Source organism: Procambarus clarkii, chromosome 34 (genome assembly GCF_040958095.1).
Source record: "Procambarus clarkii isolate CNS0578487 chromosome 34, FALCON_Pclarkii_2.0, whole genome shotgun sequence".
NCBI classification, from domain to species: Eukaryota; Metazoa; Arthropoda; class Malacostraca; order Decapoda; family Cambaridae; genus Procambarus; species Procambarus clarkii.
In genome coordinates, this window is record NC_091183.1 from 2275399 (window position 1) to 2290368 (window position 14970).

General features: G+C 46.8%; 5 protein-coding genes across 5 annotated transcripts; all 5 read right to left on the reverse strand.

Moving 5' to 3' along the window:
- Positions 1-1278: 1278 nt before the first annotated feature.
- Positions 1279-4545, reverse strand: LOC138370904 (mediator of DNA damage checkpoint protein 1-like). Its single transcript, XM_069335562.1, has one exon. It carries the CDS (start codon positions 4543-4545, stop codon positions 1279-1281), a length of 3267 nt encoding a protein of 1088 aa, XP_069191663.1.
- A 278-nt stretch (positions 4546-4823) lies between these two features.
- LOC123762184 (small proline-rich protein 3-like) lies at positions 4824-5237 on the reverse strand. Its single transcript, XM_045748562.1, has one exon. It carries the CDS (start codon positions 5235-5237, stop codon positions 4824-4826), a length of 414 nt encoding a protein of 137 aa, XP_045604518.1.
- A 46-nt stretch (positions 5238-5283) lies between these two features.
- On the reverse strand, positions 5284-5745 carry LOC123762183 (cornifin alpha-like). Its single transcript, XM_045748560.1, has one exon. The coding sequence runs from the start codon at positions 5743-5745 to the stop codon at positions 5284-5286; it is 462 nt and encodes a 153-aa protein (XP_045604516.1).
- Positions 5746-6170: 425 nt separating this feature from the next.
- LOC123762182 (cornifin alpha-like) lies at positions 6171-6653 on the reverse strand. The gene has a single exon (XM_045748559.1). It carries the CDS (start codon positions 6651-6653, stop codon positions 6171-6173), a length of 483 nt encoding a protein of 160 aa, XP_045604515.1.
- Positions 6654-13217: 6564 nt separating this feature from the next.
- On the reverse strand, positions 13218-13589 carry LOC138370905 (myosin light chain kinase, smooth muscle-like). The gene has a single exon (XM_069335564.1). It carries the CDS (start codon positions 13587-13589, stop codon positions 13218-13220), a length of 372 nt encoding a protein of 123 aa, XP_069191665.1.
- Positions 13590-14970: the final 1381 nt, after the last annotated feature.

Sequence of the window (14970 nt, forward strand, 5' to 3'; positions counted from 1 at the left end):
TCCATTTCGTTACCTCGGTGACCCTGCACAGGCATCACCAATGGTCAGTGACGTCACAAAATCTTCATCTTCCCTGTATAAGACCATTTTCTGTTATGGTATATTCATTCCCATTTTCAAAATTTTTGGCAAAGGGGATTAAAAGGCCGCCTTCCGTCAAACCACTGTACACTGACGTCATCCATAATCTATTTTAAATCTCCTATTTACTTCCAATCTATGTTGACCAAAACATCAACTGCCGCTATTATATGAACTGGAGTATGTCTATTCCCCTATTAATATCTCCCTTTCATCTCCATTTTTACACTGCAATAATGACACTTAATATTCAGAAGGACCTGGAAGCTTTATATATATAGTGTACAGCCAAGGATCGTTAATTGAGCATAGGAATGGCTGAAATCCACTCTCCATTCACATTAAAACACGGAGAGCAACACAGAGCATGAACTAATATCCATCTCACATGCGACAGCGTAAAAATAAACATTCGGCCATAGGAACACTACTGAAGCCACTATTGGAGTCTCCAGCTACATGATAATATTTTTGGTATTGTATAATTTTTAAAACAAGCTATAACATCACCCAGACATTTTCATATATTCCTCCCACATTGCTAATCCCGTGTGTCTCATTAATGCTCAAAAACCACCTCACTGTAGCATATATCCAACCAAAATACTCATTCAGTGTACATACATACGAACAAGATTGAGTAGATGCTGCTTCGTGTGTTTACAATAAGCCTTCTGCAGTTACCATAATCCCCAATTCATCGACCGGGAGCCGGTTGGCCGAGTGGACAGCACGCTGGACTTGTGATCCTGTGGTCCTGGGTTCGATCCCAGGCGCCGGCGAGAAACAATGGGCAGAGTTTCTTTCACCCTATGCCCCTGTTACCTAGCAGTAAAATAGGTACCTGGGTGTTAGTCAGCTGTCACGGGCTGCTTCCTGGGGGTGGAGGCCTGGTCGAGGACCGCGCCGCGGGGACTCTAAAAAGCCCCGAAATCATCTCAAGATAACCTCAAGATAACCCAATGTGGTCTGATCGACCAATAGGGTCCGTTGCTTGTAGCCTCCCATAAGGTCACCAACTGTTCCAAGGAGCGACCCAGCCTCTCATTAGCACATTCCCTTAATCTCTTAATAGCTCAACTGTTCTCAGGAAGTGTTCACCAGCTATGATGTCTTGTAGCCACTCATATTTTCACTCATTGCTCATCTTTTTCTGTTATTCTACTCATCAGCCCTACCGAACCTTCCTAACCTAACCTATAATAAACAAATGCATTCTATAGTAATAGTATCTAAGATCTTATTACTAATAAGAACAACGTGTGGCTCTGGAGGCTTCATAATGTGTGGCTCTGGAGGCTTCATAATGTGTGGCTCTGGAGGCTTCATAATGTGTGGCTCTGGAGGCTTCATAATGTGTGGCTCTGGAGGCTTCATAACGTGTGGTTCTGGAGGCTTTATAACGTGTGGCTCTGGAGGCTTCATAACGTGTGGCTCTGGAGGCTTCATAATGTGTGGCTCTGGAGGCTTCATAATGTGTGGCTCTGGAGGCTTCATAATGTGTGGCTCTGGAGGCTTCATAATGTGTGGTTCTGGAGGCTTCATTTGTGGCTCTGGAGGCTTCATAACGTGTGGCTCTGGAGGCTTCATAACGTGTGGCTCTGGAGGCTTCATAATGTGTGGCTCTGGAGGCTTCATAACGTGTGGTTCTGGAGGCTTCATAATGTGTGGCTCTGGAGGCTTCATAATGTGTGGCTCTGGAGGCTTCATAATGTGTGGTTCTGGAGGCTTCATGTGTGGCTCTGGAGGCTTCATAACGTGTGGCTCTGGAGGCTTCATAACGTGTGGCTCTGGAGGCTTCATATTGTGTGGCTCTGGAGGCTTCATAACGTGTGGTTCTGGAGGCTTTATAACGTGTGGCTCTGGAGGCTTCATAATGTGTGGCTCTGGAGGCTTCATGTGTGGCTCTGGAGGCTTCATAACGTGTGGCTCTGGAGGCTTCATAATGTGTGGCTCTGGAGGCTTCATAACGTGTGGTTCTGGAGGCTTCATAATGTGTGGCTCTGGAGGCTTCGTAACGTGTGGTTCTGGAGGCTTCATAATGTGTGGCTCTGGAGGCTTCATAATGTGTGGCTCTGGAGGCTTCATGTATGGCTCTGGAGGCTTCATAATGTGTGGCTCTGGAGGCTTCGTAACGTGTGGTTCTGGAGGCTTCATAATGTGTGGCTCTGGAGGCTTCATAATGTGTGGCTCTGGAGGCTTCATGTATGGCTCTGGAGGCTTCATAATGTGTGGCTCTGGAGGCTTCATAATGTGTGGCTCTGGAGGCTTCATAACGTGTGGTTCTGGAGGCTTCATAATGTGTGGCTCTGGAGGCTTCATAATGTGTGGCTCTGGAGGCTTCATGTGTGGCTCTGGAGGCTTCATAATGTGTGGCTCTGGAGGCTTCATAATGTGTGGCTCTGGAGGCTTCATAACGTGTGGCTCTGGAGGCTTCAAAATGTGTGGCTCTGGAGGCTTCATAATGTGTGGCTCTGGAGGCTTCATAATGTGTGGCTCTGGAGGCTTCATGTGTGGCTCTGGAGGCTTCATAATGTGTGGCTCTGGAGGCTTCATAACGTGTGGCTCTGGAGGCTTCATAATGTGTGGCTCTGGAGGCTTCATGTGTGGCTCTGGAGGCTTTATAACGTGTGGCTCTGGAGGCTTCATAACGTGTGGCTCTGGAGGCTTCATGTGTGGCTCTGGAGGCTTTATAACGTGTGGCTCTGGAGGCTTCATAACGTGTGGTTCTGGAGGCTTCATAACACGTGGGTCTGGAGGCTTCATAATGTGTGGCTCTGGAGGCTTCATAACGTGTGGCTCTGGAGGCTTCATAATGTGTGGCTCTGGAGGCTTCATAACGTGTGGCTCTGGAGGCTTCATAACGTGTGGCTCTGGAGGCTTCATAATGTGTGGCTCTGGAGGCTTCATAATGTGTGGCTCTGGAGGCTTCGTAACGTGTGGCTCTGGAGGCTTCATGTGTGGCTCTGGAGGCTTCATGTGTGGCTCTGGAGGCTTTATAACGTGTGGCTCTGGAGGCTTCATAACGTGTGGCTCTGGAGGCTTCATAATGTGTGGCTCTGGAGGCTTCATAACGTGTGGCTCTGGAGGCTTCATAACGTGTGGCTCTGGAGGCTTCATAATGTGTGGCTCTGGAGGCTTCATAATGTGTGGCTCTGGAGGCTTCATAATGTGTGGCTCTGGAGGCTTCATGTATGGCTCTGGAGGCTTCATAATGTGTGGCTCTGGAGGCTTCGTAACGTGTGGTTCTGGAGGCTTCATAATGTGTGGCTCTGGAGGCTTCATAATGTGTGGCTCTGGAGGCTTCATGTATGGCTCTGGAGGCTTCATAATGTGTGGCTCTGGAGGCTTCATAATGTGTGGCTCTGGAGGCTTCATAACGTGTGGTTCTGGAGGCTTCATAATGTGTGGCTCTGGAGGCTTCATAATGTGTGGCTCTGGAGGCTTCATGTGTGGCTCTGGAGGCTTCATAATGTGTGGCTCTGGAGGCTTCATAATGTGTGGCTCTGGAGGCTTCATAACGTGTGGCTCTGGAGGCTTCAAAATGTGTGGCTCTGGAGGCTTCATAATGTGTGGCTCTGGAGGCTTCATAATGTGTGGCTCTGGAGGCTTCATGTGTGGCTCTGGAGGCTTCATAATGTGTGGCTCTGGAGGCTTCATAACGTGTGGCTCTGGAGGCTTCATAATGTGTGGCTCTGGAGGCTTCATGTGTGGCTCTGGAGGCTTTATAACGTGTGGCTCTGGAGGCTTCATAACGTGTGGCTCTGGAGGCTTCATGTGTGGCTCTGGAGGCTTTATAACGTGTGGCTCTGGAGGCTTCATAACGTGTGGTTCTGGAGGCTTCATAACACGTGGGTCTGGAGGCTTCATAATGTGTGGCTCTGGAGGCTTCATAACGTGTGGCTCTGGAGGCTTCATAATGTGTGGCTCTGGAGGCTTCATAACGTGTGGCTCTGGAGGCTTCATAACGTGTGGCTCTGGAGGCTTCATAATGTGTGGCTCTGGAGGCTTCATAATGTGTGGCTCTGGAGGCTTCATAACGTGTGGCTCTGGAGGCTTCATGTGTGGCTCTGGAGGCTTCATGTGTGGCTCTGGAGGCTTTATAACGTGTGGCTCTGGAGGCTTCATAACGTGTGGCTCTGGAGGCTTCATGTGTGGCTCTGGAGGCTTTATAACGTGTGGCTCTGGAGGCTTCATGTGTGGCTCTGGAGGTTTCATAATGTGTGGCTCTGGAGGCTTCATAACACGTGGGTCTGGAGGCTTCAAGCGTGTGGGTCTGGAGGCTTTATAACACGTGGGTCTGGAGGCTTCATAACACGTGGGTCTGGAGGCTTTATAACACGTGGGTCTGGAGGCTTCATAACACGTGGGTCTGGAGGCTTCATAACACATGGGTCTGGAGGCTTCATAACACGTAGGTCTGGAGGCTTCATCACACATGGATCTGGAGGCTTCATAACACATGGGTCTGAAGGCTTCATACTACATGGGTCTGGAGGCTTCATAACACATGGGTCTGGAGGCTTCATAACACGTAGGTCTGGATGCTTCATCACACATGGGTCTGGAGGCTTCATCACACATGGGTCTGGAGGCTTCATCACACATGGGTCTAGAGGCTTCGTCACACATGGGTGTGGAGGCTTCATAACACGTGGTTCTGGAGGCTTCATAAAACGTGGGTATGGAGGCTTCATAACACGTGGGTCTGGAAGCTTCATAATACGTGGGGTCTGGAGGCTTCATAATACGTGGGGTCTGGAGGCTTCATAACACGTGAGTCTGAAGGCTTCATAACACGTGGGGTCTGGAGGCTTCATAACAAATGGGCCTGGAGGCTTCATAACACGAGGGTCAGGAGGCTTCATAACACGTGGGTCTGGAGGCTTCATAACACATGGGTCTGAAGGCTTCATAATACGTGGGTCTGGAGGCTTCATAACACGAGGGTCTGGAGGCTTCATAACACGAGGGTCTGGAGGCTTCATAATACGAGGGTCTGGAGGCTTCATAACACGAGGGTCTGGAGGCTTCATAACACGAGGGTCTGGAGGCTTCATAATACGTGGGTCTGGAGGCTTCGTAACACGTGGGTCTGGAGGCTTCATTACACGAGGGTCTGGAGGCTTCATAACACATGGGTCTGGAGGCCTCATAATACGTGGGCCTGGAGGCTTCATAACACGTGGGTCTGGAGGCTTCTTAACACGTGGCTCTAGTGGCTTCATAACACATGGGTCTGGAGGCTTCATAACACGTGGGGTCTGGAGGCTTCATAACAGGTGGGTCTGGAGGCTTCATAACACATGGGTCTGGAGGCTTCATAACACTTGGGTCTGGAGGCTTCTTAACATGTGGCTCTAGTGGCTTCATAACACATGGGTCTGGAGGCTTCATAACACGTGGGTCTGGAGGCTTCATAATACGTGTCTCTGGAGCTTCATAACGTGGGTCTGGAGGGTTCATAACACGTGTGTCCGGAGGCTTCTTAACACGTGGCTCTAGTGGCTTCAAACACATGTGTCTGGAGGCTTCATAAGACGAGGGTCTGGAGGCTTCATAACACGAGGGTCTGGAGGCTTCATAATACGTGGGTCTGGAGGCTTCGTAACACGTGGGTCTGGAGGCTTCATAACACGAGGGTCTGGAGGCTTCATAGCACATGGGTCTGGAGGCTTCATAATACGTGGTCCTGGAGGCTTCATAACACGTGGGTCTGGAGGCTTCTTAACACGTGGCTCTAGTGGCTTCATAACACATGGGTCTGGAGGCTTCATAACACGTGGGGTCTGGAGGCTTCATAACAGGTGGGTCTGGAGGCTTCATAACACATGGGTCTGGAGGCTTCATAACACATGGGTCTGGAGGCTTCTTAACATGTGGCTCTAGTGGCTTCATAACACATGGGTCTGGAGGCTTCATAACACGTGGGTCTGGAGGCTTCATAATACGTGTTTCTGGAGGCTTCATAACACATGGGTCTGGAGGCTTCATAACACGTGGGGTCTGGAGGCTTCATAACACGTGTGTCTGGAGGCTTCATAACACATGGGTCTGGAGTCTTCATAACACGTGTGTCCGGAGGCTTCTTAACATGTGGCTCTAGTGGCTTCATAACACATGGGTCTGGAGGCTTCATAACACGTGGGGTCTGGATTCTTCATAACAGGTGGGTCTGGAGGCTTCATAACAGGTGGGTCTGGAGGCTTCATAACACATGGGTCTGGAGGCTTCATAACACATGGGTCTGGAGGCTTCATAACACATGGGTCTGGAGGCTTCATAACACATGGGTCTGGAGACTTCATAACACATGGGTCTGGAGGCTTCATAACACGTGTGTCTGGAGGCTTCATAACACGTGTGTCTGGAGGCTTCATAATACATGGGTCTGGAGGCTTCATAACACGTGTGTCTGGAGGCTTCATAACACGTGTGTCTGGAGGCTTCATAACACATGGGTCTGGAGGCTTCATAACACATGGGTCTGGAGGCTTCATAACACGTGTGTCCGGAGGCTTCTTAACATGTGGCTCTAGTGGCTTCATAACACATGGGTCTGGAGGCTTCATAACACGTGGGGTCTGGATTCTTCATAACAGGTGGGTCTGGAGGCTTCATAACAGGTGGGTCTGGAGGCTTCATAACACATGGGTCTGGAGGCTTCATAACACATGGGTCTGGAGGCTTCATAACACATGGGTCTGGAGGCTTCATAACACATGGGTCTGGAGGCTTCATAACACATGGGTCTGGAGGCTTCATAACACGTGGGGTCTGGAGGCTTCATAACACGTGTGTCTGGAGGCTTCATAATACATGGGTCTGGAGGCTTCATAACACGTGTGTCTGGAGGCTTCATAACACGTGTGTCTGGAGGCTTCATAACACATGGGTCTGGAGGCTTCATAACACATGGGTCTGGAGGCTTCATAACACATGGGTCTGGAGGCTTCATAACACGTGTGTCTGGAGGCTTCATAACACATGGGTCTGGAGGCTTCATAACACGTGTGTCTGGAGGCTTCAGAACACATGGGTCTGGAGGCTTCATAACACGTGTGTCCGGAGGCTTCTTAACATGTGGCTCTAGTGGCTTCATAACACATGGGTCTGGAGGCTTCATAACACGTGTGTCCGGAGGCTTCTTAACATGTGGCTCTAGTGGCTTCATAACACATGGGTCTGGAGGCTTCATAACACGTGGGGTCTGGATTCTTCATAACAGGTGGGTCTGGAGGCTTCATAACACATGGGTCTGGAGGCTTCATAACACATGGGTCTGGAGGCTTCATAACACATGGGTCTGGAGGCTTCATAACACATGGGTCTGGAGGCTTCCTAACACATGGGTCTGGAGGCTTCATATCTACAGGACCAGAGGCGGAGCTGGCAACCACTAAGAAAAAATACGTGAGCTGGCATTGTTTGAGAGTCCTTTGTTTGGTGGTCTGGTCCCTTAAGTCAGGGCCCAGCCCTCCTTTGTGTCCGGGGGTCACATTGTCCCCTCTCTCCCAGCTCAGTTTTATGCGCTCAAACCCGCTTACGCTGAACTCTAATCCCTTATCAGCAGGAAGTAACTTCCACTCCCGACTCTATAGGCGGGACCTGCCTCATGACCTTGCTGAGAATCGTTGAACATTTAATTTGTCCAAATAAATGTTTTGCATCATAGATTGTTATAGTTATTGAGGTGTTACAGATATGAAGGAATGATGGTATTTATATGTTAATGATATGCTGGTGGACCAGACCACCAACCAGGAGGCCTGGTTGGTGACCGGGCCTGTGATCTGTGATGCCATGTTTAGCTTCTCCTGTTTCCTCCTGTAAGTATCACAGAACTCAGTTTTTCTTGTTGATATCATTGTAATATCATTATCAATTACATTACATTGTGATGTAATCTCTGGCTATCTTAATTGCAAGCTTAGCATTCTGTTCCTTAATTCTGCTTTTAACACTAGGGAGGGACAACTCCTCTCGTAGATTTGATGATCTGGCAGTTCTTGGGACTCCAAGAATGATTGTCTTGGCTTCATTTTGAATGCTTTCAAGTTTTTCATATCGCTTTGGGAATAAGTGCATAGAACTGGTGCGGCATAGTATATGACGGAGCGCACATATGCTGTGTACCTCATTTTAAGCACGGCATTAGAGGCTCCATGTCCATTCCAGGTCATAGCTCTCAGTGCCCTTAGTGGACTTTTGCATGTTCCTATGAGTTGATTGAGCTCCTCTTTCTTCCCCTTGTTAGAGCCGACAGTGACGCCAAGGTACCGATAGTGGTCAACCCATACAAGTGTTACACGATTAATTTGTAGTTCTTCATTTGGTCTCCGCTTGTGATGGGAGTATGCCTTCGTCTTGTTTGCGGAGAGAGTGAAACCGAGCTCAATACATTTCCTTCCAAGGATTTCAATGGGCTGTTAAATTTTTCCCAAGGTGGGAGCTTGTATTGCGACATCATCTGCACATCGCACTTCTTGTGTTCCTTCTGGAAATTCAATATTTGTAATGACGTTCATAAGTACATTGAATAGTGTAGGGCTTAAGACTCCGCCTTGGGGGGTCCCGAGTTCCATATTCATTGTTCTGGAGACTGCTCCATTGAAGCAGACCTTGGCTTTCCTCCCTGTGAGGTAGTCTTCAACCCATTTCATGAGTCTCCCCTTGACACCCATGCATGCAAGCTCGTCCAGGATCGCAATCCCCTGCGCTTTGTCGAAGGCTCCTTTGATGTCGACAAATACAGAGTACTTAGTTGTGTCATTAGCCAAGTAATTAACTATACAATTTGCTGTGCTCCGTGCTTTAACAAATCCATTGACCCCCTCCCCTAGCCTCCCTATTTTGTGCAACAGTCGGTTTAGAATGATTCTTTCAAGCATCTTGCAAGTGCATGACACAAGACTGATAGGTCTGTAATTGCCAAGGTCATTGGGCTTCATTGGGCTGCTGGCAGACATAGTCTGTCTGCTGGTTCGGTATTGGGACAATTATTGCGTGTTTCCATTGTGTGGGCAACACTCCACTTAGGAATGACTTGTTAAACAGGTGGAGTAGTGGATTCCCAGACACTTCACACAGTGCATTGAGTATGTCGTAGGTGACGCCATCTTCACCAGGTGCAGTACTTTTACCCTTTTTCATAGCCCCCTTTACTTCCTGGGCTGTGATTGGTTCTCCATATTCGTCATCACTAGACAGTGCTCTTGTTATCCTAATTCTTCTGTCATCATGTCGCAGGAGCTGTTCCCTGCTGATTTCTGCAGGGAGGGAGGAGGAGGATGCTGCATCATCCACTTGTAGATTAGTTCCTCAGCCTTACCCTGGGGGTCTTTGTGAGCCGCAGGCCGGGCTCTGCCCCCCTTAGCTATCTGAATTTTCGCCCACACTTGTCTTGCAGATGTTTCCCGTCCAATAGAGCTAGTGAACTCAAGCCATTGCCTTTCCCGCTCTTTAATCTTCTCTTCCCTGGCTACTTGACACACAGTTTTAAACAACTCTTGGTTACTTTCTGTGGGATGTCTCCGGTACTCTCTACTCATGTCTCGCACATTTGCATTGAGAATCTTTTTATGTAATCGTTCCCATACCGATTTATTTTCTTCTGAAGGTTACTTCGCCCAGGCGTACGGCGCGGAACTCTTAGACAGCTCTCAATTTGGTGATTAAGGTCATCAAGAAATGTCTTAATGTCTTCTGGGATTTGGTATTCCGTGAACCAGTCACTCATCCTGTTTATGAAGTGCGGTCTCATATCTGGTCCGAGCGATAACCTTTTTCTTTTATTCGTCTCTTTCCTTCTCTTGCTCACGTCGACGGTGGTAATCAGTGCCCAATGGTCACTACATAAACTGTGCACAATGTGTGTACTGGCATCCGTGTCCTGTGCATTCAGCAGGAGAGCATAATCTAATCTTCCTCCTCTGAGGTGAGTTGGCTGTTCATCACCCAGGACCCTAAGGTTTTCACTTCCCCTGACAAAGAGTGACAGTTTCCGTCCATTGACATTGTGCTGATGACAGTTGGCACCAAAGTGTGGGTGTCTAGCATTAAGGTCACCGACCAGCAGGGTAGGTTCTTCATTAACAAACTCAGGCAGTGTGTGAAGGTCAAGTTTACTCTGTGGCACATATAGGTTGATTATATGTAGAGCATTATTGTTTAAGTAAAGGGTTACCCCCAGTGATTCATACTCATCCCCCATGTGCAGGTCATCAATAATCTGTGCGGGAATGTTGTTATTTACAAAAGTGATGAGACCCCGTTTTCTTTACCCAGAGGGCAGGGAGATCTTGCGATAACCGCTGAACCTTGAGTTGAAGTCATCACCTACCATCGTCTCCTGTAGCACTATGACGTCAGTTTGATGTTCACGGACGTATTGTATGATGTCATTAATTCTGTTGCGAACTCCACCGCAGTTCCCCGGTAGTATAGTGAGGTGTTCTTCACTGTGAGTATCCATTTTCAGGTTATTTGTCATCAGCTGCGCTATGTGCAATGTTATTATGTTCACTGTGTTATTGTGTATCCTGTGGTGAGTGATGTTAGTGTGCGCTGGTGTCTGCTGTGTGTACTGATGATGGTATTGTTGTGTCTGCTGTGTGTACTGATGGTGGTATTGTTGTGTCTGCTGTGTGTACTGATGATGGTATTGTTGTGTCTGCTGTGTGTACTGATGATGGTATTGTTGTGTCTGCTGTGTGTACTGATGATGGTATTGTTGTGTCTGCTGTGTGTACTGATGATGGTATTGTTGTGTCTGCTGTGTGTACTGATGATGGTATTGTTGTGTCTGCTGTGTGTACTGATGGTGGTATTGTTGTGTCTGCTGTGTGTACTGATGATGGTATTGTTGTGTCTGCTGTGTGTACTGATGGTGGTATTGTTGTGTCTGCTGTGTGTACTGATGATGGTATTGTTGTGTCTGCTGTGTGTACTGATGATGGTATTGTTGTGTCTGCTGTGTGTACTGATGATGGTATTGTTGTGTCTGCTGTGTGTACTGATGATGGTATTGTTGTGTCTGCTGTGTGTACTGATGATGGTATTGTTGTGTCTGCTGTGTGTACTGATGATGGTATTGTTGTGTCTGCTGTGTGTACTGATGATGGTATTGTTGTGTCTGCTGTGTGTACTGATGATGGTATTGTTGTGTCTGCTGTGTGTACTGATGATGGTATTGTTGTGTCTGCTGTGTGTACTGATGATGCTATTGTTGTGTCTGCTGTGTGTACTGATGATGGTATTGTTGTGTCTGCTGTGTGTACTGATGATGGTATTGTTGTGTCTGCTGTGTGTACTGATGATGGTATTGTTGTGTCTGCTGTGTGTACTGATGATGGTATTGTTGTGTCTGCTGTGTGTACTGATGATGGTATTGTTGTGTCTGCTGTGTGTACTGATGATGGTATTGTTGTGTCTGCTGTGTGTACTGATGATGGTATTGTTGTGTCTGCTGTGTGTACTGATGATGGTATTGTTGTGTCTGCTGTGTGTACTGATGATGGTATTGTTGTGTCTGCTGTGTGTACTGATGATTGTATTGTTGTGTCTGCTGTGTGTACTGATGATGGTATTGTTGTGTCTGTTGTGTGTACTGATGATGGTATTGTTGTGTCTGCTGTGTGTACTGATGATGGTATTGTTGTGTCTGCTGTGTGTACTGATGATGGTATTGTTGTGTCTGCTGTGTGTACTGATGATGGTATTGTTGTGTCTGCTGTGTGTACTGATGATGGTATTGTTGTGTCTGCTGTGTGTACTGATGATGGTATTGTTGTGTCTGCTGTGTGTACTGATGATGGTATTGTTGTGTCTGCTGTGTGTACTGATGATGGTATTGTTGTGTCTGCTGTGTGTACTGATGATGGTATTGTTGTGTCTGCTGTGTGTACTGATGATGGTATTGTTGTGTCTGCTGTGTGTACTGATGATGGTATTGTTGTGTCTGCTGTGTGTACTGATGATGCTATTGTTGTGTCTGCTGTGTGTACTGATGATGCTATTGTTGTGTCTGCTGTGTGTACTGATGATGGTATTGTTGTGTCTGCTGTGTGTACTGATGATGGTATTGTTGTGTCTGCTGTGTGTACTGATGATGGTATTGTTGTGTCTGCTGTGTGTACTGATGATGGTATTGTTGTGTCTGCTGTGTGTACTGATGATGGTATTGTTGTGTCTGCTGTGTGTACTGATGATGGTATTGTTGTGTCTGCTGTGTGTACTGATGATGGTATTGTTGTGTCTGCTGTGTGTACTGATGATGGTATTGTTGTGTCTGCTGTGTGTACTGATGATGGTATTGTTGTGTCTGCTGTGTGTACTGATGATGGTATTGTTGTGTCTGCTATGTGTACTGATGATGGTATTGTTGTGTCTGCTGTGTGTACTGATGATGGTATTGTTGTGTCTGCTGTGTGTACTGATGATGGTATTGTTGTGTCTGCTGTGTGTACTGATGATGGTATTGTTGTGTCTGTTGTGTGTACTGATGATGCTATTGTTGTGTCTGCTGTGTGTACTGATGATGGTATTGTTGTGTCTGCTGTGTGTACTGATGATGGTATTGTTGTGTCTGCTGTGTGTACTGATGATGGTATTGTTGTGTCTGCTGTGTGTACTGATGATGGTATTGTTGTGTCTGCTGTGTGTACTGATGATGGTATTGTTGTGTCTGCTGTGTGTACTGATGATGGTATTGTTGTGTCTGCTGTGTGTACTGATGATGGTATTATTGTGTCTGCTGTGTGTACTGATGATGGTATTGTTGTGTCTGCTGTGTGTACTGATGATGGTATTATTGTGTCTGCTGTGTGTACTGATGATGGTATTGTTGTGTCTGCTGTGTGTACTGATAGTGGTATTGTTGTGTCTGCTGTGTGTACTGATGATGGTATTGTTGTGTCTGCTGTGTGTACTGATGATAGAATTGTTGTGTCTGCTGTGTGTACTGATGGTGGTATTGTTGTGTCTGCTGTGTGTACTGATTATGGTATTGTTGTGTCTGCTGTGTGTACTGATGATGGTATTGTTGTGTCTGCTGTGTGTACTGATGATGGTATTGTTGTGTCTGCTGGCATGTACTGTTGTGATGGTATCATAGTGTCTGCTGGCATGTACTGATGTTATGGTATCATTGTGTCTGCTGGCGTGTATTGATGTAATGGTATCATAGTGTCTGCTGGCGTGTACTGATGTGATGGTATCATTGTGTCTGCTGGCGTGTACTGATGTGATGGTATCATTGTGTCTGCTGGCATGTACTGATGTGATGGTGCCATAGTGTCTGCTAGCGTGTACTGATGTGATGGTATCATTGTGTCTGCTGGTGTGTATTGATGTGATGGTATCATAGTGTCTGCTGGCGTGTACTGATGTGATGGTATCATTGTGTCTGCTGGCATGTACTGATGTGATGGTATCATTGTGTCTGCTGGCGTGTACTGATGTGATGGTGCCATAGTGTCTGCTGGCGTGTACTGATGTGATGGTATCATAGTGTCTGCTGGCATGTAACGTTGATGGTATCATTGTGTCTGCTGGCATGTACTGATGTGATGGTATCATTGTGTCTGCTGGCATGTACTGATGTGATGGTATCATTGTGTCTGCTGGCATGTACTGATGTGATGGTATCATATTGTCTGCTGCATGTACTGTTGTGATGGTACCATAGTGTCTGCTGGCATGTACAGATGTGATGGTACCATTGTGTCTGCTGGCATGTACTGATGTGATGGTACCATTTTGTCTGCTGGCATGTACTGATGTGATGGTATCATATTGTCTGCTGCATGTACTGTTGTGATGGTATCATATTGTCTGCTGCATGTACTGATGTGATGGTACCATTGTGTCTGCTGCATGTACTGATGTGATGGTATCATATTGTCTGCTGCATGTACTGATGTGATGGTATCATATTGTCTGCTGCATGTACTGATGTGATGGTACCATTGTGTCTGCTGCGTGTACTGATGTGATGGTATCATATTGTCTGCTGCATGTACTGATGTGATGGTATCATATTGTCTGCTGCATGTACTGATGTGATGGTATCATATTGTCTGCTGCATGTACTGATGTGGTGGTATCATATTGTCTGCTGCATGTACTGATGTGATGGTATCATATTGTCTGCTGCATGTACTGTTGTGATGGTACCATAGTGTCTGCTGGCATGTACTGATGTGATGGTATCATTGTGTCTTCTGGCATGTACTGATGTGATGGTATCATATTGTCTGCTGCATGTACTGATGTGATGGTATCATATTGTCTGCTGCATGTACTGTTGTGATGGTACCATAGTGTCTGCTGGCATGTACTGATGTGATGGTATCATTGTGTCTTCTGGCATGTACTGATGTGATGGTATCATTGTGTCTGCTGGCATGTACTGATGTGATGGTATCATATTGTCTGCTGCATGTACTGATGTGATGGTATCATATTGTCTGCTGCATGTACTGATGTGATGGTATCATATTGTCTGCTGCATGTACTGATGTGATGGTATCATATTGTCTGCTGCATGTACTGTTGTGATGGTACCATAGTGTCTGCTGGCATGTACTGATGTGATGGTATCATTGTGTCTTCTGGCATGTACTGATGTGATGGTATCATATTGTCTGCTGCATGTACTGATGTGATGGTATCATATTGTCTGCTGCATGTACTGTTGTGATGGTACCATAGTGTCTGCTGGCATGTACTGATGTGATGGTATCATTGTGTCTTCTGGCATGTACTGATGTGATGGTATCATTGTGTCTGCTGGCATGTACTGATGTGATGGTATCATTGTGTCTTCTGGCATGTACTGATGTGATGGTATCATATTGTCTGCTGCATGTACTGTTGTGATGGTACCAT